The 23,086-nt window shown below is 37.4% G+C and overlaps 1 protein-coding gene across 1 annotated transcript in view; it reads left to right on the top strand.

Moving 5' to 3' along the window:
* Positions 1-380: 380 nt before the first annotated feature.
* Positions 381-23,086, top strand: part of SMC5 (structural maintenance of chromosomes 5) — a 42,267-nt gene continuing 19,561 nt past the window's right edge. Inside the window, exons 1-15 of the mRNA XM_057372483.1 lie at positions 381-567; positions 1,883-2,024; positions 3,122-3,174; positions 5,263-5,425; positions 6,592-6,726; positions 7,321-7,461; positions 10,180-10,341; positions 14,747-14,818; positions 15,653-15,908; positions 17,123-17,277; positions 19,780-19,893; positions 20,860-20,954; positions 21,159-21,291; positions 22,528-22,701; positions 22,824-22,993. Of these exons, the coding sequence (XP_057228466.1) occupies positions 455-567; positions 1,883-2,024; positions 3,122-3,174; positions 5,263-5,425; positions 6,592-6,726; positions 7,321-7,461; positions 10,180-10,341; positions 14,747-14,818; positions 15,653-15,908; positions 17,123-17,277; positions 19,780-19,893; positions 20,860-20,954; positions 21,159-21,291; positions 22,528-22,701; positions 22,824-22,993 (2,078 nt within the window). The 5' untranslated portion in view covers positions 381-454. The remainder of the gene's footprint in view (positions 568-1,882; positions 2,025-3,121; positions 3,175-5,262; positions 5,426-6,591; positions 6,727-7,320; positions 7,462-10,179; positions 10,342-14,746; positions 14,819-15,652; positions 15,909-17,122; positions 17,278-19,779; positions 19,894-20,859; positions 20,955-21,158; positions 21,292-22,527; positions 22,702-22,823; positions 22,994-23,086) is intronic.

Below are 23,086 nucleotides of genomic sequence, written 5' to 3' on the forward strand. Positions count from 1 at the left end.
GTAGAAACTCTTGAATTTTAGTTTATGGCCATTGCTCCTTGTCTTCCCACTGCGCACCACTGTAAAGAGACAGGCACCATCCTCTTGGCACCCGCCTTTGTGACAGTTGTGTGCATTAATGAGACTTGTGCTCAGTCGTCTCTAATCTGTGAGGCCAGCCGCTCATAACGTCGTAACCGAACACATGAAATGTACCGGCGAATGGCACTTACGCGCAGCGGAACGCGGAGCKCGGTACCAGGCCAACCCGGCCCCATGCAGGGAGCGCCGCCTCAGCAACAACCGCCGCAACGTCCGGCCCCGCGCCGYTCTCCGCCAACCAATCGCCGCCGCCGCCGCCTCGCTCTTGGGGCCAATCAAAAGCCTCAGAAGAGCTTAGTCCCGCCCCCTCGGGCAGCGGGCGCGCAGCGCGGGCTCGGCCTCCGCGGGAGGAAGCGCCGGGCTCGRGGGGAACATGGCGGCGGCGCAGGGAATGAGAGACGGGCGCAGGATGCCTGGGAAAGCTGGCGAGTCCCGCCGCCCCTTCGTCCTGGGCTCCATTGTGAGGATCTTCATGGAGAACTTTCTGTGAGTGAGCGGGAGGCGTTTTCTCCTCCCTTGAGCGGCCTGTCCCTTCCGCCCCGCCGTAAAGGGGCCGAGGCAGCAGAGCGGGGTCGCCGCGGGTACCGGGAGTTGCGGAGTCTGGAGGAGGGATTGCGGGAAGCGGTGTCCCCTGTTAGCTGATACCTTGCTCGGAGACGCTGCTATGTGGATTATGAGCTCCAGGGGTTGTCAGCGCAGTGTCATTTCCCTGGGGGCGCGTTCCATGATGCCGGCCCGCTTTCGCCACAGGTGATGGGTCCTGTTCGTGCAGTCTCTGCGTGCTCTTTGTCTCTCAACTAGTGGTTGCCAAGCAGTGGGGCAGGGGAGAGTGCAGAAGATGCTCTTAGGACATCTTCTTAGATGCTCATAGGACATCTTCTTAGATGCTCTTAGGACATCTTCTTAGATGCTATTAGGACATCTTAGGCGAGGACAGGCCTTGAGAACTATACGGATGAAGTGTCAGTGCTCTTTGCACGTGTTTTTTTCCGGATGCTATGTAATGCAAATACCGTTCTATTTGGCCCTGATGTGGTTGCTAGTAGAAGTTGTCAGGCCATTTTTTTACGGCTCTATGACAGCCCTGAAAACCTTCAGTTGTGTAGTGCRTGGGTCACATGTTAGATGTTAATTGAATCTTCCTAGAGAGCAGTGTAAACTCTCATTTTCAAATACCTTCGCTTCCACAAGTGCGGGGTTTATAATACTGTGTTATAAAGCCATTAACTGCTTTGTATTCCTCCTTTGGTGTTTCAGCTCCACGGTTCAGCAATAGAATGTCAGTTGATGGAATTCTTTATAAATTTAGGGTGTTAACTTGATGTGAGTTTGTGTGGGTTTTGTGTCTTCCCATAGTTACTATTGCAGTAGGCATGCTGGGTGCACATGGAAAAAACCATGCAGTTACGAAAAAACCAAGCATTAATGATGGGCTAATATGGTAACTCAAGAAAACTATTGCATGGTCAGTTTTCTGTGTTCCTTTTTGATACATAAATAAAATTATACTCTAGTGAATTCAATGCAAGTGTCATCATATTGCTGGATTTAATTATTTATGATCACTTATTTTAAAGAAACTTCTAATGAGTGTTCTGGCTGTTSGGAATGTATTTCATCGTGTTTCGCTGCAATGTTAGATTTTACTCTTGGTATTTTCTTACAACATAGTATTTCACGATTGAGTCTAGATGAGGTAATTTTATCTGTTTAATGAAATAATGAAGTATTTCTAAGCAACTTCTCTTTCTTAAAAGATAATGTAGTGTTTTAAAATCCTAAAACTTGCTGTGTTTTCCAGAACATACAATGTCTGTGAAGTGTATCCAGGGCCCAACCTGAACGTGGTTGTAGGTGCTAATGGCACAGGCAAGTCAAGCATTGTTTGTGCCATCTGCCTGGGACTGGCTGGAAAACCTTCTTTCCTAGGGAGAGCTGATAAGGTAACTATTGGTTTTTGTGATTTTCATGTTTAGTGAAGTAGAGCGCTGTCCAGCAGAGGGGGGGAAAGATTGTCTTCCTTGATTTGCTTTTATTTTTATAAAAAATAAAGTGTCTGAATTGAAGCATAAATTGGTACAGAGACAAAGGGAGGTTGTCTTAATTAAYTACTTGCTGTCTTGGATAAATTATGAAATGGAAACACCTGAATTGTACTGCAACTTGAGTTGACTAGAGGTTTTATTTGAAGATAGCTAAGCTTCCACAGTGGGGTAGGAAAATGCCACTTAATGGTCTAAACATTTGATAAGAAGTACCAGCTAAAGGAGAAGCAGACAAAGTCTAAAATAAATTCCCAAATACATAGTACCAGTAGAAATAATATACTCGTAATGTGTCTGGAGAATTCAGCTAAAAGCATAGAGGCACTGATCTTTGATTTAAATGGAATTTGGATTGCTCTGCTCTGTTTTCACTTTTTACTCTCAAGATATCATTCATTGTCACCATTATAGGAAGTTTGTATTTTGAAATTTTCAAAGTTTTRCACTTGCTTTATTGGATATCCTTGCTGAATGCAGTTTATCTGAGTAGGTCTTTAAAGCAGTAAATATGGATGCCTAAAGGATTGTACATATTCTCTTGTATCTGCTCAGTCATGAGTAAATGTGAATTGTAAATTGACTGCCTAGCAGTACTGTGTGTTGGTATTTCTTTTTTCTTTTCATGTTTTTTTTTTGTACTATTAGAATTGAGGGTTCTAGTACAGATATTTGGCAGTGTTTTTTCCCTTGTTTTGCCTTTGTTCTCCAAATTTGTGAGAACTTCTTCCTGTCTGTGGATCTACTGACCATAATTTGTTCAGATTTGGAGGCTGAAATTGACAGAAGTTGTTTACTAGAGGAGGAATTTCTATTGCCGTGGAGGATAATAGTGTCTTCCTTTATTTTTCGTTAGTGCTTTATTTTGCTTTTAATTTTAAGTTTTCAATAAAATACCCTGTTACAGCAGCTCTGTTAAACAAATGCATATTCTTGTAAGATACTACATTTTAATACACTGTTATTCTGCAATAACAACTTCTAAATTAATTTTGTAGATCAGTCTCTTTGTGAAGCAGGGTTGCATGAAAGGCATGGTGGAGATTGAACTGTAAGTAGTAAAACTGTGTTTCATTGTGCACTTGTAATTGGATCATTTCCCTACACAGTCATTCACAAAGTTGTGACAAAAAGTTTTGGTGTACAGAGGTCTGTCTTTAAGCTGGTGCTTTAATTTCTCCTTTTTTTTTATTCTCCTAGACTTCAGAATATTAAGTTTAAATAATTATTTCACAAGACATAAGCAGTGATGGCTACTCTTGATCTGTCTGAAGCATTTCATCTTGTCTTTAAGTATGAAAAATGTATAGCTAAGGATAGATATTGTGTATGGTATGTTTAGCTTTTGATTACATGTAAGATTCAGATGATTCAAATTTAGTCTGTACTGCCATCATTACATGGTGRTTGGAATTCTTTTTACCGGAAAAAAAAGGCAAGTCTAGCCTTTGAAACAGATTTTTCTGCCATATACTGGTACTGCTGGTTRGAGGGGTTTCCCTACATTCTCACTGAAAATATCACATATTGACACAAAAGAAGTAAAAAAAAAGATCTAATTCCGTGTGGTACAGTCTTGTGCATAAGCTGTTGAAAAATAGCAATTGGAAATAATTTGGACTGTAAAATTCCGTTAGTAGCTTCTGGCATAGTGCAATATTGCACACTTCATTTTTTGTGGATGCTGTGGCACAGGTGATTTTAATAAGCCTTAACGTGGTCTGTTGGCCCTAATGAAGCAGAAAATAGAGACAGTCAACTGATTCATAGCCTGTGTGAATTTGTATAACAGTTGGCCACCCTGATCAGATTCTCTAGAAAGAAAATTTTATTGAGGAAAAAAATGCSTCAGTAGGCCTTGCAAAAAGTCCTGTCGATTTTTGTTACTGTGGGAGTGATCAAATAAGACCTTCTTTATTGGCCGAGCAGTGGGTTCAGGGGACAGGATGTCTTTCAGGTAGGTGATTGTTTTTACATAGGTATTTCCTGGTGCTAGTTGAAAGTCTGGAAAGAATCTGGCAGTCTGTGAAGATTGAGCRTTTCATGACTCATTAGACCTACGAAGTCATGGTTGCAATGTAGCTGAGTCCTCTGTCTGATTGGTAGAAAATATTTAGATACAACATCTAGGCTGGGAGACCAATCATGCAGAAGATGGCTTTTTTGACAGGAATTAAAAATTGAAATTCTTTATTGCTTTTGTTGATTTTGGTTCTTGAAATGTAGCTAAACTCAGATTATGGTAGTAAAAAGATAATAATTTAATGAAAGAGAGGAGCATGGCTTTGTAGGTCTTTTGAAGGAAGTTTGGTAAATTAAAATGAAGTGGAGCAGCAAATAATATTCAGTAATCAAGAAACAGGATCATACCCCTCTGGTGCCTAATCCAAACGCAGGCAGCAGATGTGTACTCACTTCTACATTGACCTCTGGTTTTAAATCTTCTGAGGTACATGTCCACTCTACAAACCTATAGCCTCCATCCTTAACACTGTGCTTAATAGGTRCTAGACAATTTTCTAAATGAGAATGGTGAACCAAAATTCCAGGAAATTGACTTGTTATTGCTGCATCTTAACCAGACAAAATTTTTGGAAATAGGTATCAAATTGAAGAACCAAATGACAATATGTCGTTACTGGTTTTTAAAAGCAGAAAATTAAAATAAATATGTATTTTTTGTGCTGTATGCTAATTTTGTTCTCAAATGGAGTATATATACACAGCTTACTGATTTATTTCTAKACACTAATACTTAAATAAAAGACATACTATACCTCCTTCATACCAGTTTTAAAACTTAGTAAATCTCACACAAACTATGCTTTTATAGAAACTTTTCACATTCTTAGCAACTTACAAGAGTTTCATACATTCAACACGACCATCTCATTTGTATAAGTAACTTCTTCTGAGTTAAGATTTGCAGATATTCTTCATGTTTCCCATGTGAATTTAGTTCATCACTCAATGTTTTCTGAAGCATGAAAATGAGAAYCTGATGCTACTGTCCAGTTAATTTAGATTAAATATTTAACTATTTATGAAGTCTAATTACACTGTGACAATTGGTAACTTTTGAAAGTGCAACACTTTTCCCATACACTTAAAAGTGTAAACACTTCTTCCTATTAATCAGGTGTAAGTCACCAGAGAATATTATTATCGGCCGTGAGATTCATGTCGTGAGCAACGCTTCGGTGTGGTTTATCAACAGAAAGCCAGCAACCCTGAAAGCAGTAGAAGAACAGATTGCAGCCTTAAACATCCAGGTGGACAATTTGTGCCAGTTTCTTCCTCAGGTATTACTTAATTTTGAAAGACAGTGGTTGCAAATGGAGTACTGTGCTTAGAGAGGATGTTGTTTCTGGTTATATTTAGTAGCACTTCAGCTGATTTGATAGGACGCCACAAAGAACAAGAGGGATGAGGCAGCATGGCTGCCTCATGTGATGGTGAAAGAGAAGAGAAGCCATGTGACCTTTTAAGCTCGCTTCTTGGGCAGTTTTGTATCTGTTGACTCTGCAAGGAAAGATGCTGATGATGAACACCTGTCTTGGTGTTCAAGTAGCAGCACTTTTTGGTAATACCAGCAGTTTCTTGAGAATAGGATAAAGATACATAGGATCAAATTATGTAAGAGTCAAACCATCCTAATGGAAAATAAATCTTAAAGGAGACATGATTAAAGAATACTTTCAATTTCTGTGTTTGAATCCATGCTCAAGCAGGTCAGGATTCTTGTGCAGGTAGCTAAGTTGCCTCAYGTTGCACCTTAAAGTTGTGACAGGTACCTTCCCAGTTCATGTGGATCATCAGGAATGGTAGAAAAAGAAAATCTTTTCAGGGCCTAGCCACAGGCTTACTGTTGAGTTCAAGATGACTTGCAAAAAATTATGAAAGTTTAGAAAGCTAATACTGCAGAAACAAAAATACACCAGATGTTTGGTGGTTCATTTTCACTTATGTGCTGTATTTGTTCGGGACGTTCAGCATATTCCGGTAACATAACTTGGTGTTCAAAACAGCTTTTTCATTTAGCACATAAATGTCATTTCAGCCAGTATTACTGTGTTGGTTGTTTTGGTTTATTTGTTCTCTCCCGATATATCATCAGCAAGCGCACTTTTTGTATCAGTCTGGGTTCTTCTGTGTTTGACAGCAATACTTCCTAATAGTGTTGCCTCCCCACTTTAATAATAACTTTTCATGGCTTATTTTTGAGTTAGTCATAGTATTTATACTGCAAGGGTATAGCTTCAGCAGCCTGAGAACAAATACTCCAGAGAATTTGGTTGCTGCTCTATAAAGTGCTCATTAGCTATGCCAGAGCTATTTACCATACAACTGCAAGTCATGTGGTGTTTGTGATAAGTATATAAGTATGTTGCAATGTGTAAGTCAGGTATTACTGTATTGCACTGTTACAGCTAATTCTGTATTTTTGTAACTTCTAAAAATTTTGTAGGACAAAGTTGGAGAATTTACAAAACTGACTAAGACTGAGTTACTCGAAGCCACCGAGAAATCCATTGGTTCTCCAGAAATGTACCAGTTTCATTGTGAACTGAAAAATTTCAGGGAAAAGGAAAGAGAACTGGAGGTAAATATGTGCTTTAGAGAGCAGTGACTGTAGGAAAAGTAAAGTTTTACCTTGAAATTTTACAGAATTAGAAGGTGGTATTTATTTACAAAGTCTGTGGTAAGTTGATTTTATAATAATGCTTATCTTACCTCAGAACTCATTCACTCTGATGCTCACATGCTTTTAAGTACAAAGACGTGCGAATAATCTGGACACAAAAGACAAGAGATGCCTGTTGTCAAGTACTCCTCACTTCTCTGGAATTCTTGACAGGAGCAACTTTCCTAGACAGATATTTTATGCATTTTATAAGTCATTGGCTACTATAGTACGGTCCTTTGCTTTAGTGGTGCTCACTTTCTTGAAAACGAAGAGATAGACAAAGAGGAAAGGAGCAGTATTCTGGGAACGGTGTCTGTCCATAGCCATTCTTCTATTCCTTTATTCTCCTATTTTTATCCCTTTTGGATGGTTCCCCTCTATTTACTGCTGTATTAAAATGTCTCCTCTAGTGTTAAATATCTGCTTTAATGTACAAGTGAGATATAGACTGTTTTTTGAGAAGTGTTTTCACAAAATAGATATTGTAAAACATGAAAATACATGTTACAGAAATTGTGCAGAGAAAAAACCACCTCACTGGAGAAAATGAAACAGAGAGTTGAACGGTACAAACAAGATGTTGAAAGATACCATGAATGCAAGCGCCATGTATATTTAATAGAGATGCTTGAGAGGAAAAGGCCATGGGTGGTAAGTTTCATTTTTAGTGTTTTTTTATGCCTAACCCTTATTCCATAAGATTGTGAAATTGTGAATAGGCCAGAAGTTGCTTTAGAAGAAGTGTGACCAGAATAATTTGAATAGCATTACAATTTCTCAGTGCAAAGAGCCCAGGTCTTGAAATACTGTTCTTGGCCTAACTGTGATGTTTGCTTACATACCTAGTGTACTGAATAAGTTGCTTCAGAAGTAATTAAAAGCACTTGGGAAAGCCAGCAGTACTCTTTTTATCCTGTGCAGAGACAAGTGGTTTAAATGCTAGCCAGCTGTAATTCTTCAGCTGTAATGTTTTTTACTTTTTTTTTTTTTGTTCATTTTTTTCTACAGGTTGTGTTCTTAATTTATTAGTTGAAGTTTGGTGTGCATGACATATATGTCAGTGTATTTAAGTTGCCAATCTCAAAAATATTAGATTTGGACAGAGAAATTTTAAAACGAATTTGAAAGAACCTTGAGTAAAGGACAGGTAATTTACACAAAGCATAGTAAGTCTTTCTGAGGAGCATTTTGATATTAGTTTAGTGTTGAATGGTCAGTCGGATTAAATTATTCTAAGCAGTTCAGTCTGGTGAGGATTTCAGTTTACTGAAACATTATGTTGTTTGCCTTGTTTGTGAGCTTTATAGAGCTTACAAAATACAGATCTAGAACTTTCAGAAAGCTTGATTTATTATTTGTGAAGAATGTGGAAAACTTACTTTTTGCAATTTTGCATGTAACAAAACCTTACATGGCTGTACAAAGAACATTATGGCCTATGCACCTTGAGCACCTGGGTTCAAGGGATCCCATCATTACCTTAAAATCTTTTTGCTGACAGTAGAGGGATTTGAGAATAGCACTTGTAGTAGATGGTGGTAGGTGCTAAGGAACTAGGGTATGTATTCCATGATACCAGTACTTAGCTGAATGATGAGAGTTTTTCCAACTACACATGTGTAAACCTGGTATTGCATAATTAGGGTAGACTGATACGGATTGTTCTCTRTTGTAAGATACTTCCATGTACAGAACTCTAAATGCTGGTTGGCAACTGACAGAAGAAAGCTAAGCTAAGAATTTTATCTGCTGTAAATTAAATTGGCTTCCACAAGTTAGAGAACATTGCTGTTAGTTGTGATTTATTTAAGTATGTTCAGTCAGACTTAGTCACACCTGTGTTCTGTACAGTTTGTGTTGCTCATATGTTAAAGGCTTTCAATGGGTGCAGTTAATTAAATGTAACTTTTTGGCCACTGAATCCATAGAAACAATGTACTTTGTTGCTTGGGTGGAGTTCTACTTGACAGTAGAGGATCAGTAGTGTATAATAGTTTGAGGGAAAAGAGAACTGGGGGTAAATAGTGTGCTTTAGAAATGCAGAGAGCAGCAGCTGTAGGGAAATTGTAAGAAATTTTAACATGAGATTTCCACGTGCATAATTTACAGTTGAAATCAAAGGTCAGAGCTAAATTTTAAACCTAATCTTTCAGCTAAGTGAATATGTAATCCCTTTACCTCTGTAATTTTGTAACAGTGGCTGCTGATTGTGCTTCACAGAGTTACAGCATGTTTGTTAAATACTTTCTGACTTTATGAGAAAGATTCTATGAAGAAAGGCCTTGGATTTTGTAACATAGGTTGTTTTATCTGTGCCTAATCAGGTTAGTTAMGTAACTATGAAAAAGTGGTAGCAGATAAAGCCAAGTCATCTGTTACAGAYAGCACTTCCAGAGTGTCTTTTTTAATTATTATTATTACTATTATGCTCTATTATGCTTAAGTCTTGGAATAAGTTAGGCATATGCTGTGAATTAGGGGCTTTCTTTAGTGCCTACAATCAGCTTCCCCTTCCTCTGTCTCCCTGCATACATGACTACTCTTTGGTCTAGTCTTCTGAGCATCTTACTTTTTTCTCATGAGTGCTTCACTGTCATGGAGCATAATATACTTTTATGTTTCTTTGTTTGGAGGGAGCTGGGGGAGGTTCCCCTTCTATTTTTTTCATCCTTTTTTTTTTTTCTCTCCAGAGGAAAAAATCGCTAATAATGCCTCCTTCAGTTTTTCCCACCAAGATTCCCACCAAGAACCAAGTGGGGGTTCTTGGTCACCATACTGTTTACCCTCTCTTTCATCTTAGGAATGCATCTGCAGTTAAACTTCCTAGATAGTGATGGCTTTGGTGTTTGTGGTGTGTGGTGTTWTTTTTGTGTTTCCCAGAAGTCTGTTCCCCTCTGTCCCCATGGTTTGCTTCAGCCGTGGTTGTGTCTACTACTTGCTCTGATGATCTGTCCAGCTCCTTTCCTTTTGTTTCTCCCAAAGTTGTTTGTGGTTATTTGCTCCTTAGCTCACGTAGTCTCAAACTATGAATGGGAGAGGGGTTAAGGACTTTTTTCCACAGTGCTCCCAGATGGACTCAGAGGCAAAGTAACTGCAGACAAATGGGATGTTTCTTCTGCTACTTAAATAGCATACTATTTAAGAAGCATTAATTATGTGTCSTCGCTCACCAGGGACTGAATGATCCCTAGAGTTCCTGATCATTGGAACTAGTAACATTACTACTAAAGTAGTTGCTCTAATACTAGTTTCTGAAGGAGGTTTTTGTTCTAAAACTCACGAGCAATTAAATAAAATGTTTTGGACAGTATAAAATACTGGAACAGAAGACAGGAGTTTTTTTATTGCTTTATTTTGAACTTCTCCAAGGAATATGAAAATGTTCGTGAGCAGCATGAAGAAGTGAAACAAAGCCGAAACCAAGTTAAGAAAGAATTGAAGCGTCTGAAAGAAATGCAGGCCCCATGCTCAAAAAAAATCCAAGAAGCTGAAGAAAATTTAAAGAGTCTGGATATGAAAATCAGAGACAATGTAGGTATTGAAGTTCATGTTTAACATAGGTAATATTTCAGGTGTTCTGTGTGCAGCTTGTGTGTACAGTAAAATGTGAAGTAACCCTTTCTCATAGTGTGTCGTAATGATGTTTCATCAGACATTTTTCTGAAGTGCCTGTGCCCATGGTTCTCAATGCCTTCTCTTCATATATTCAAGGAAACCTTTAGAAGCAATTCTTTAATCTGCTCGTGGTTTCATTAAAATTTTTGTAATTCTCTTCATAGTACCTTTTAAATCTTCAGAGATAATATGTTAATATATTGTTTCCCCAAGTTAGGTATTCTGTTGCATTAGATATCTGTTTTCATCTGTTCTGTAGTTTGGGTTTGTGGATGCTCTTTTTATCTTCTTAAAATGTGGTTTATTTAAGCTAAATTACAGCTTTCCTGGCCTAAAATCATTCCACTAATATTGAACATAATTCCACAAGTAGAACCTGATTTTTTACTTAGACAGTAATCTTCCATCTGTTACGAATATTTGTATGCATATGGAAATTTAATGGTAAACCTATATATGTGTTACCATTTATGTAAGTTTTTTTAACAACTACTCTCCCTGGGTTTATGGAAAAATACTATTTCCATATGAAAAATAAGAGTATTGTAATTCTCTACAGGATTTTTACTATTACTATTTGGACTGCAGACGTCATTGTATGCATAAGCTGCACAAATTTGCAGTGGATAGCCAAAATTAGATGGTCAGTGACACTGTTTGCTGCAGTGAATTCTCTTTGAAGATAAGTGACCCACTCAGAGGATGTGTAGAGGACTGCTGCCTTGAAGCATCTTGTGGAATGATGGTCTGAAAACTTCAGTGKCATTGAATGCACTACTAATAAAGTAGTCATCTGTTTCCTCTTAAAAAAAAAACAAAAACACACACCCTTGCCCCAGACAAAAAACAAACCCAAAATCAAACCAGAAAGATCAGACAAAAAACCACGTTGTTGCTCACAACGTGTTTTTGTTGTGATGAACACTGTACCAACAATATGAAGTACTCAAGTGCCTCATAATGATAAGAAAGTTCTTTGGTAGAGGTATTTATTTAGATACTGCATTCCACATTATTACAAGAGTTTACTGTTCTGTGAATCAGAATACCTAAATGTTCAAAAATGTTGAAGTTTCATYGCAGTGGCCTTTTTTTGGTGTGGTTGGGCTTCTGTTTTGAAGGTTTTTGTTTAAGGGTAATTGTACTTTCTTAGAGGAAAGTTAACAACTGAAAGCTTGAAATTAATTTTCATAATATGACAATGCCTTCATGTTTGTGAACTGCTTRGCTTTGTTTTTACTACTTGGTTTTATTCTGATAGATTTTCCTCATATGTTTCAAACTACTATATTTTTTTCAAACAGGAAAGGGTTCTACCTAACCATTTGTAATACTGTTTTTGGAAATACTGGGGTGTATTCATATAGGAGTAATCCGTTTTGTTAAAGATTGTCCTAGGTTTTTCACAGAAACAAAGTACAAACAGTGATCATTTTAGCTTTAGCTTACAGGGAGCTTGGTGAGCATGAGCCACTTCCTTCAAAGTGGAAGAAAACCTGAGAGAATATGTGAGGTGATTGATTTGTACTCTTGAATCAGCATATTTTTCTGCTAAATCTAGACTTGTTGATTAAGGCTTTCATATATTCACAAGGTTAACCATATGCTGAAGTGTTGCCTGATTTGGATCTGGAGAATGGATTAGGTAGTTACATTTGTTCTACAATATTTCAGAGCTAAAAATACAGGAAGAAGGAAAGAGGATAAATTTGAAAGAAATAATTTATGGAAGAGTTACTGAGGTACTGTAATACCTCTTTCCAGCGATTAGTTACAATTCTGTATTTTATTTATAACTGATGCTATTCTATATATAGTTCTGTATATGTATATAAATATGTATTATATATATAACCTTATATATCTTATATATAGTTATGTAGTATAGGTGTATGTACTATATAACTATAGTATAACTTACAATATATACTATACACCTATTATATATAGGTATATAGTACATACTATAATAAGACACTTCCAAACCTATTTTGTTCTGATGTTAAACAATATGTCCAAGTCGAATTTGAATGATTATTCTTTTGTCCAGAATTGCAAAAAAAGACATAAGGGAATATACTAAATATATGGTTATGGCATGAGTGATTTGTAAGATACCAGGCAAGTTAAGAAGATCTTAGAGTTGTATTGCTGCTTTTTGAAATTTTTTAAGAGTTGCTTTTTTTCAGGTGCTGAAATTGATTAGCCCCACACATACTTYAGTAGTTAGGCTGTTGAAATGTCCTTGAGAGGAAAATCAGTGCTGGTTGCACAGTCAGGAGCTAGTTTTGACCTAATGTGAAAGTGTGAGACTTTTCAGTACCTTAAAATAACAAGTAGCTACTGCTTCATTCGTTTATTACCTTTTCATAGACTGCTTGAATTTCCTGTAACCTATGATTCTATCTTTGTATCAGTGCAGACATTTGGTGAGAATTGGAGTTGATTAGTTTGAATTTGGCGTTAAGGGAAAGCAGTTCTGTATGTTAAATCTGCTCTTCTGGGCACAGACCTGTAGGTATTATAATTCTCTTCAGACCCTTTGGTCCAGACTTACATTCATTATCAAAGGACTTGAATTCTGACTGGTTCTTGAGATCTTTCTCTTGGTTATGAGAATGAGGATACATATGTGAGAGCAGAGATAAACCACCTCTTCATTTTGTCTTTGTTGCACTTCGTTAGCCAAAAGCCCAGCACGGAGTCGTAGTTAACCCTGGAAGGAGCTTAAAGGCAAGGAAAGGTGGTGTTAAATCTGGGAAGAAATTAATGTATCCAAACACTGCCTGGCTTTTTGTTCTGTCTCTTTTTGTTAAACCTGATTCAATTTCTAAGTTACATTAAAAGATTTCTTGTAACACTTGGTGGTTTAAGTGGTAGGATGTGTAGAACGTGGAAAAAAAAAATGACCCATTTTGTAGAAGGAGTTTGATAAAATGGTGGTTTCCAGAATAGTTTCTTCAAGCTCCTTAAAGGCATTTGAACAGAGTTAACTGCAGTGCATTGTTTTTAGCAATACTTACCAGTATAAAGCAATCTGTTGTGGTTGCACCATGAAAATCATTAGGACAATTCTAGTTGTTAATCTGGTCTGTACATAGGTCTACATACAAACATATAATAAAATGAAAATACAGTGATAACTGAAAAACAGATTTCCAGTTCCTTACTAGTGTCTGATTTCAAGAGCCTTCAGAATTGTTTTGTGAATGTTGTCCATCAGTTTCCTGGGAGAGAGCTTCCTCTTCAGACGGTCTCTTTGGGAAGAGCATCACAGAAACAAYACCTCACACCTGGGTCAACTGCAAGACCCAGATGTATTTTTTTTGTGTTGTCTTTATGCAAACACCTGCATAAAGTCTTAAATTTTTTGTGTGTTTTTGAGGTTGTGGTAGGGAAAAGATTCTGCATGGTTTTATTTTCTCCATTTTTGATGCATCTTAGTGTTTTCAGTATGACTCTGTAGAAGAAGTTTTTTCCRTTGAAAGTGCTGTGTTTGTTTCAGTGTCTGCACTGGAATTTACTTACAGTCCTTCCATCCTTCTGYAGTGTTCCAGTATTCTCTTTGCTTTGCTTCAGCCTTGAGGGTTCAGGGAAGGAGGAATTCAGTTTGCAGAGAAAGCATAGTGTACTTCCTCTGTATTCAGAACTTGGCTATGTAAGTGCTTGGGCARCTAATAAAACATGCTGTGAAGGAGGAGTGGGTCTGAGTGATGCCAAGAAGTTCCTTCCAACCTATATTATTCTTCCACTTTATAGAAGCTGAGGATAGAGAAGGAGCAGAAACTTGGATGCCTACACATGAGCCAGCAAATTGCCGTGCTCAGCTGTGTCGCATCTAGCTCTAGCGCAGTGCACTTCAGAGGTAGGATTACTTGGACAAAACCAGGTTTTGTCATCCTGTGCTTAGGAACTTAAACCTTGCTTGCTCTTCAGTATTACCTTTGCAAAGCTGGTTTGGGGAAGGAAGCAAGAGCATTCTATAATTGTAGGCATCTAAATGTAATGCGTATTGAAATCAAGGATGTAGTTATTTTAATTTCAGATTAGAAGGCTTCCTCTGTATGTCATCATTGAATTTGCAGACATGCAGCTGAATGGTTGACATGCAGCAGTATGTATGCCATTATACAAGTCTTCACAAATTGCTGAAATTTTACGTGCTACACAAAGAGTTAAGAAGTGGGTGAGTATGACTTTGGTAGTAGTAAAATATGGAGTCAATACTTAGTTATGCATACACAATGTTTTTCAAAATCTGACTGCCTTTTACAAATTAACTGTATTGATGACTGTAATTTAAGTATCTTGCTCTATGCAGACTGAAGCAATCAGAAATATTTCCCAGAAATGTAAAGAGAAGCAAGATGCTTTGGAGATGAAAGATAAACAAGTAAGAGGTTTGCTTTCTGTGACTTSTCTTGGTGTTTATTCGGGATTTTTTGTCTGCTGTTCTGTTAACAGAGAGGCAAATTTCTGTGAAAATGCAGGTACTTGCACTCTTCATTCCCTCCAGTACAAAATGAATCTTTAGTCCTCTGTTAATCAAACAGGAGTTACTAAGGGAGAGGTGTATACTGCATAGAAGAAGTCGCCTTACGGAATAGACAATTCTATATGCAGATAGATGAGATACGTACGTACATACACACACGATGTTTGTGATACGGTTTCCTTGAAAAGCTACAGCCTCTGTTGTGATTCACTCAGCACTAAACATGCCCTCTATGAGAGGCTAGGGTTATTGCTTCTGTTGAGTATGTACTTCCAGCAGCTTATAAAAAGAAACATCCTTGCAAGGATCTGTTGTAAAACAGCCTCATCTAACACTTGGTCAAGAAATGTTAAAACTAAATGTTATGCCAAGGAGAGTGCAGAGTCAAAACTTCAAATTTGTGTTCGGGCTATAGATTTTACTTAATCATAGACTAAACTTCAAATGTGTTAAGCAGCTCTTAAGCAGTACATTAGTCTTTAAGCTTCTGCTTCTGTGGAAATAAAGAACTTGAAAAATTGATTTTTAGGCTTTATTGTATTTTTGCTTATGCTCTTCAACTGCCGTAKTGCTATTGGAACTTGTCGTAGTGCTGTTGGAACTGTAACAGACAAAGGGTTTTGGTGCATGGTTACTTCAGCATTTAATAGCAGTTGCTCAGGTATCCTAGGTATTTGTTGTAGGTTCTGTATACTAAACTCCTTTCTTGTTGGAAATACTCAAAACTTTTAGATTGAAGAAATAAATCAAGCATTCAGAATGAAAAAAGATGAAGAAACAAACAGGCAGAAGAAAATACACCAAACTCAAAAAATTATAGAGGAGTGGAAGAAAGAGTTGGATACAATGTCAGTCTGTGAGAATCTTCAGCCACAAATTGATGCTGTTAATGTTGAGCTGAAAAAATTACAAGAAGAAAGGGCAAATACTGATAATGATGTCAGTGATCTAAAAGCAGAAAAAAACAACCAAGAGCAGGAACGGAAAAGTAAGTTACTTGAGGTTTTTTTGTCAATTAATTTTACTTTAATGACCTTACGTGTCCAACTGGGGTGAAATAATTCAAGAACTTTACCTCAAACCTCATAGTTGGCTTACATGTATAGCAGTCCCCTTTGTAGTTACCAGTTTTATTAAAAGTAACAACCATTTCCAAAATCGAACAAGAAGATTCAAAAGTAACAATTGACCTTAAAACTGTCCTTCAGAAAATCAGTATTTCTGATCTCTAACTAAGGAGACTCCTTTGTTTGGACGTTTGGGGAATTTTTTTTTATTACAAAGGAAGAAGGTGTATAGTTAGCAGGTTGTGAAAAACAATCCCAAACCTGATGGAGAAAGCAGTTTGCTTTGAAGATTCAGCATTTCACATCCTTCATATATTATATGCAGTATATTAACTGCTGTTGCTGCAATTTTCCTTTCTAGATGAACTTTGGCTAACCTTAATTCCAGAGTTTATTTACACTAGTCTGGGATTTGCAATTAGTCCTTTTTAAGAAACTAAATTTAAAAAATTGAAGCTTGGCAGGTGGAGAGGGTGTTGTGTAAATATGCCTCAGTGAATGCTGCTCATTTGCACACAGCTGTCTGTCTGGCACTTAACTTGCCATAGAATCCAAGAAGAACCTGAGGTAGAATCCAAGAAGAACCTGAGGTAGAGTCCAAGTGATCTGGGGAGGGAGACGCTGTGTATTTTATCTTGAACAGCGCAAAAATCTCCGGTTTTGATTTCTGTCACTTCTAAATAGTGAATGCTTTCATGCACAGTCTATTGTCACACATTTTGGGTTTTGCCAGCATGAAGTAACACAGATATTTCACAGCTATATATTCACAGATATTTCAGATATATATTGTCCTACTACTTCTTTCCTCTGGGGATGTCTGTTTTTAAGAACAAAAGTAGAACAAGTCTTGAAATAACATACTTTTGGGGGAAAATTCCTSTATTTTTTACTGTGCCTACCACACTGTTATTCTTTGAGTAAGTCTTTAATTCGGTTTTAGATTTAAAGGTTTCATAGTTTTTGAGATTTCTTCAGAAGTACCAGCATCTCAATTCTGGAAAAAGAAACTTATTTCTTATCATTTACTAACAACCTCATTTTTTGAGGAGTGTAGTCAATAGATAACCAGAAAATGCTAGTTATAATGTGTATTTGCTGTGGACTCTGATTAAGAAATTACCTTAAATTACAGGAATAATTGATCGCCTTGGACAACTTAATAATATAATGCATATGAAGGAAGAGAACCTTAAAGTGAAATTCCGAGACACACACTCTGCTCTTATGTGGCTAAGAAAGAACAAAGACAAGTTTAAAAAAAAAGCTTGTGAACCCATGATGCTTGAAGTAAGATTTACTTGCATACCACTCTGTTAACGGATAGATTATTTATGTCTTGCAAGATTTTGAGAATGAATTAARGACTTTTAAGACTCACATTGAAATGTCCTGCCAAGTACATGCAGGATACTCCTAGTTCCATAGGCAGTGTACTAATGGAGTGAGGTGGGATGGCTTCTTTCCTCCTCAAGAACATGCCTAATGCAGATTTCCTCTAGGGTGCAACCAGTTATTATCCATACTACTTAAGACTTAACTAATTCTTAGTTGCTGCTTTAAAAAGCAGTAGTAGCTGACAGTTGAGTATCTCTGCTTGCAGCACAACCTACTCAGGTGTGGTTACTTTTCTCTGTGATCTGAGTGTTTTTTTGGTTTGCTCTGCCCAGCCACCTAGAGACACAGAAATCCATCCCTGGATTTGTTTTTTGTTTTGTGTTTTGGATTGATTTGATTGCTGCTGTACTAGCTAGGAATAACAGGGCTACATTTTTTAAGAGGATATTTTTTTAGTGCATTCCTCCTTTTTCAATATATGCTCCATGTAATGTGAAGAGGATGAAATCTCCAGTTGCACTTCTTTTCAGAACTGCAAACTTATTTAATAATGTATTGCTACAATTTAAATGAGTATATAGAATATGTATATACAAATTCTTACAATTTGTACATGTACAAAGCTGCCCAAAATAACTGTTGTTTAGAATAGAATTCCAAGTATTTCTTATTATTACCAGAACTTTGAATCCTTCCTGAAAGACCAYATCAAGATAATTTTACAAATGCCTTGCTAAGGATATGTTTACTTTTATGTATGACCTCATTAACCTCTGTAACATCAGTTGATGTCTGAATTTGTTTTCTCTGTGTCAAGATGTAACCCCAACCAGGAGTCAAGCCCCAGGCAGCTGCTCCCTCACTGCCCCACTTGCAGAATTGGGTAGCGAATGAGAAAAGTAAAAGTTTARACAACTCATGTGGTGATATAAAGACGATTTCATAGGGAAAGCAAAAACCATGCATGTGAGGAAAGCAAAACATGGAATTAAGTCACTGTTTCCYACTGGCAGATTGCTGAACACCAATCTCCAGGAGAGCAGGGCCCATCATGGTGATGGTGACTTGGTATCCTGATTTCAGCCAAGGAAAATTTTGGCCAAGGGTTAAATTTTTTGCAATAYTTTAGAGGTTGTGTGGCTGAAGGGGTGTTGCCACACCCTATTTTTTTTCCATACCACCTCACCTCATTGCTAGGGCTGGGAGAAAGGGACTCTTGCTTTTGAGAATAGCATCCCTTTCAGATTGGAAAAGGTCATAGTKGGGAAGAGGCAATCAGTAGCTGGGAGCTTTGGGTGTAAATTGTTAGTCAGACCTTTTGTTATTAAAATTGTTGCAGTTACTGGTTCCTTTCTTATCTTACTGCTGTTTGCACTAAATTGTTCTTATCTCAACCTGTGATTTTCACCTTTTTTGCCTCCAGTTCTTAATTCCATCCTGATGGAGCCAGAAGCAAGGGGGGACATGGGGAATGAGCAGTGGCATGGTTTTAGTGGGCTTTCTRAATAGAAGAATGCCGTTCCTAAAATATGACATTTGAGAATCCATCACTTCAAGTGTGTTCTCTTTCTTCTCCTTGTCTTCATGTTAGATACTGAGCAYGATGATCTGGAAAATCCCTTTGGGTCTCCAGTTCTGGCTGTGACTCCCCCCAGTCTCCCCTTACCACTGTGGCAGCACAGAGAGCAGAAAAGGCSTTGGCTCTGTGTGAGCTCTGCTCAGAAATAGCGACCATTTCTGTATTGCRAACYCTCTGTTCAGCACAAATCCAAAACACAGCCCCATACTAACGAATGTGGAGAAAATTACCTCAGCCAAAACCAGTAACTTTGGTGTCATGTAAATTAGTCTTATGTACTTACAAACTCCAGCTTTCAAATTACTGCTGACTTTACCCAGGCTATGGCAAACTTGAGATTATTGTGTATTGCCTCTGTGTGTCATATGTAATGACATAATGTCTATATACTAGTGAAAGTTAACYGAAAAACACCAACATTAACATTTCATTCAGATTTGAAAAGCTTCATCCATTTTAAGTATGGAGTATTTTTTCCCTTAGGAATCCAAAGATGCCTCAATTTGAGGAGTGTGGTGTTTTCTTATGCTAATTGAAAAAGCTTTATTAGTGCTGGAGCAGAATCATGAGATGGGGATGGTTGCAATTGTAAAGTGAGGGTGGAGTAGGAGAGGGATATGGTGAGAGACAGTGATAACTTCGTGAGTGCTGAAAAAGGATATGGATAGCCAAAAACTAACAGCAATTACCTATGACTTACAGTAGGTTTCCTCCCAAAAAAATTGGTTGTAAAAAAGGCAGGGAAAATGTTTTTAAAAACTTATTTTTGTTTTCATTAAATGTAAGATTGAATAGCATCTTGACTATTTAAAATGTTTTTAGGGGTGGTAAGTCAAATTATATTAAAACATTTGCTCATTACCTTTCTTTATTAGATAAATGTGAAAGACAACAGACATGCTAAATACATTGAAAACCACATTTCGTCCAATGACATGAGGGCTTTCGTTTTTGAGAGTCAAGAAGATATGGAGACATTTCTGGTGGAGGCAAGTTGGCACCAATTTTAAAAATTTATTAGGTACTGAAGTAGGAGCCCTGAACCTGGTGACTGCCAACTAAATATATATCAAAGCAGTAAATAACGCAAAGTATTCAAAGATTTTCTTTAGAATTAAGGTTTGCCCAAAGCTTAGATTAACTGGAGGGATGCAGGAATATTGAGAGAGTGTTGTTGTTTTAGATTATCTTCCTTGACAAGGCAGCAGTCATTTCAGTAGAAAATATGTGTGCAAGAAAAAGACTAGAGCAGAAATCTGCAACTTAATTACTAAAACTTCCAAACCTTTGCCTTAAGAGGCAAGAGAGCATCTTTTGTGGCATGCAGTGATCCAAGCAGCAAATAAAGCTTATAGTTTCTTAATATTGCTGTTACCTGAATCACTGAAGAGCTAGTTAATTTTGAAAGTCAGGCAGATGATGCAGGAGGAAAAAGCCAGAAGAGATGGTATTAAACTGTCACAATGCTTCCTGACTACAGCCCACACAACAGTGTGTTCAGTGAGAAACTGTCTTGCAATTTTTGAAGACTCATCTGCCCTTCACAGAAGCTAATTATTTTTGTATACTGGAAYAATAATGGTGGTATCTCAGGTTCTGGGGACTTATCTTGCTTGTATGGTTGTGCAACTTAGTTCAAGGCTGCTTTAATCATCTAAATTGATCTTTCACCTTTTTTTTTTAATTGATTTATATGATTAGCTCTTCAAACTGAGCACCAGACTCTGGATTTCTTTGATTGCTTTTATTTTCTCTAGTGCATAGTGYTTTCAGACGCTAGTAAAGTTTGCTTTTAGAGAACTTGGTTCTTCCTGAGCCAGAGTCAATTTGTTGAGTTCTTCCTGAGGTTGTCAGTTTAAAAAAATCTGACTCTGCGAATCAGTGATAAATTCTTTATTTGTATACAATGAATTTTTCTGGTCTTCACCAAATAATGTAATATAATCTTAATGTAGATGCGTGATCATCAGAAACTAAGAGTGAATGCTGTRTGTGCACCTGCTGAATCATGTGCTGAAAAACTACCTTCAAGACCTATTGAAGAATTACAGTATGTATCTGATTGTATTGGGAAAATAATTTTAAATGCAGTGGGTTTGGGTTTTTGTTATGTATTAAAATTTTCTGTGCAAATAAAATTTCCGCCAGTTCAGTTCYGGTTTAGTGGGACTTTTTTCTGATCCCTCAGTAACTTCCAACTTGCTTACCTGTTGAGTTTGATTTGCGATGCTTGTTTTTTTTACCTCTTCTTCAGCCAATATGGATTTTACTCATATTTACGAGAATTATTTGATGCTCCTCACCCTGTGATCAGTTACCTTTGTTCCCAGTACCGTGTTCATGATGTTCCTGTGGGAACAGAGAAGACAAGAGACATGATTGAAAGGGTAAGTTACCTGAAGAAGCCCAAATGCACCTGTGATGTGGAGTTTTATTGTGGAAATTATTTAGCAAGTAAATGTGGAGAATGCAAAAAATTGCTTTTTCAATTTTATTTATTCTTTTTATTTGCCCTGTAGAAATGGGAACAGTTTTAACAAATTCAATCACCTAATACTGTACTTCACAGAAAGTTAAATGTGTCTTTCTCCTGTACAAGTTCTGAATTGGTGTTCTGGTTTTTGCCAAGGACAGGGTTGATTTTTTTTCTACAGCCCAGAGGGGGAGTGGCTGAATAATCAATGGGCCAGATCTCTTCATATTTATATATTGACCATCATTCCCCATACCAAAGGGGCTTTACCTGCTTAGTTGCAGTGCATGCTTCACAGTTAAGGATAATCTGGGAAATAGTGTCTGTGGTTAGGTCCACCTGATGGCCATGAGCCCATCTATATTTTACATCTCCTCCTTGATGACCTGAGGCTGTCATGGGGCGTGCTCCCTCAGCTACTCTAAAAAATTAACCCTGTCCTTGCCTGAAACTGAGACAGTTGTGAACAGTCTGTGCTGTAAACACAGTTTACTAAACCTAATTGACAGAATATAGCTGATGCTGCACATACAAACGGAGCATCTTTAGTCAAGTGTGCATAATCCTATGGAGGCTTTTTGCTGTTTCTGGTTTACTGGAATTTTTTTCTCTATCTTGAGTTATGGTAAATCTTTGGTTGTTTATAATATCCTTTTTGACATGAGTCACTTGAAGCTAGCAATTCTTGTATTTTTATACTTTCTTTTTTTCTAGAGATGCATTTACTTGACTAATACATTACAGCTCACTTAATAGTTTCATCTGTTAATTCTTGAGTACTTTGTTTCTTGTTACACAGGCTACATGTGTAATGTACATATCTGAAGCAAATACAATCCTTGTTCATGATGCAGTACAAGTATTAGCATTTTTTTATTGAGGCCTGTAATACCATAACAATTAGAACCTATTTAACTGGCTATGGTAACATTCTCTGACAGTATCTCAGCAGTTCTTTGCTGACCAGTCTGAATTACAAGTATAATGCTGCATTAAACTTAGCATCTTTTTATTAAGGTTGTCACTAAGTCAGTGTCTTGCATAAGCTGAAGTTTCTTTACTGTGGATTTTAGCAAGCTTATTCCTTGTTCTGAAAAGTATTGCCTCAAGTAATGCTTTTGTCAGATTAATATTTTTCTGTATTTCTTAGGTCRTACAGGAAACCAATCTGAGGCAAATGTACACAGCAGAAGAAAGATATGTCATTAAAGTATCTTGTTACACAAAACAAAACATCTCTAGCAACACATGCTTGAAGGAGGCACAATTTCTCTCTAGTTCAGTGGATGCAGATGAAAGAGGACAGTTGGAAAACCAGAAACAGGTAGAAATGTATTTCTGTGCTGTGTGTGAAAACTACTACCCATTTTATCATGCAGAGCCTACTTGCACTTGTTAGTATGGTATGTAGTAAGAATGCATGTGGTGTGTGTTCTTTTATTTCAGGCCATTGATAACTTGTTAAAGTCATTGGATGCACGTTTGGCTTCACTGTTCGGGAAACAGAAACATCTGGAACACAAAGACAATAAACTCAGGCAAGAGAAGAAGGAGCTTTTAGAGAGAGGAAACCGAAGGAGACAGTTGGAATCAAAAATTGCTGTGAAGTATGATAGGTAGGAAACAAGCTATGTTATCTATGGAAAAAGAACCATTTTAAAAGCAAAGCTATTTTTGATTTCTCTTACTGCAGCGTGCTTTTATCCGTG

This window comes from Malurus melanocephalus, unplaced genomic scaffold (assembly GCF_030028575.1).
Source record: "Malurus melanocephalus ecotype Western Australia unplaced genomic scaffold, MMel_1.1 scaffold_7, whole genome shotgun sequence".
Lineage (NCBI taxonomy): Eukaryota > Metazoa > Chordata > Aves > Passeriformes > Maluridae > Malurus > Malurus melanocephalus.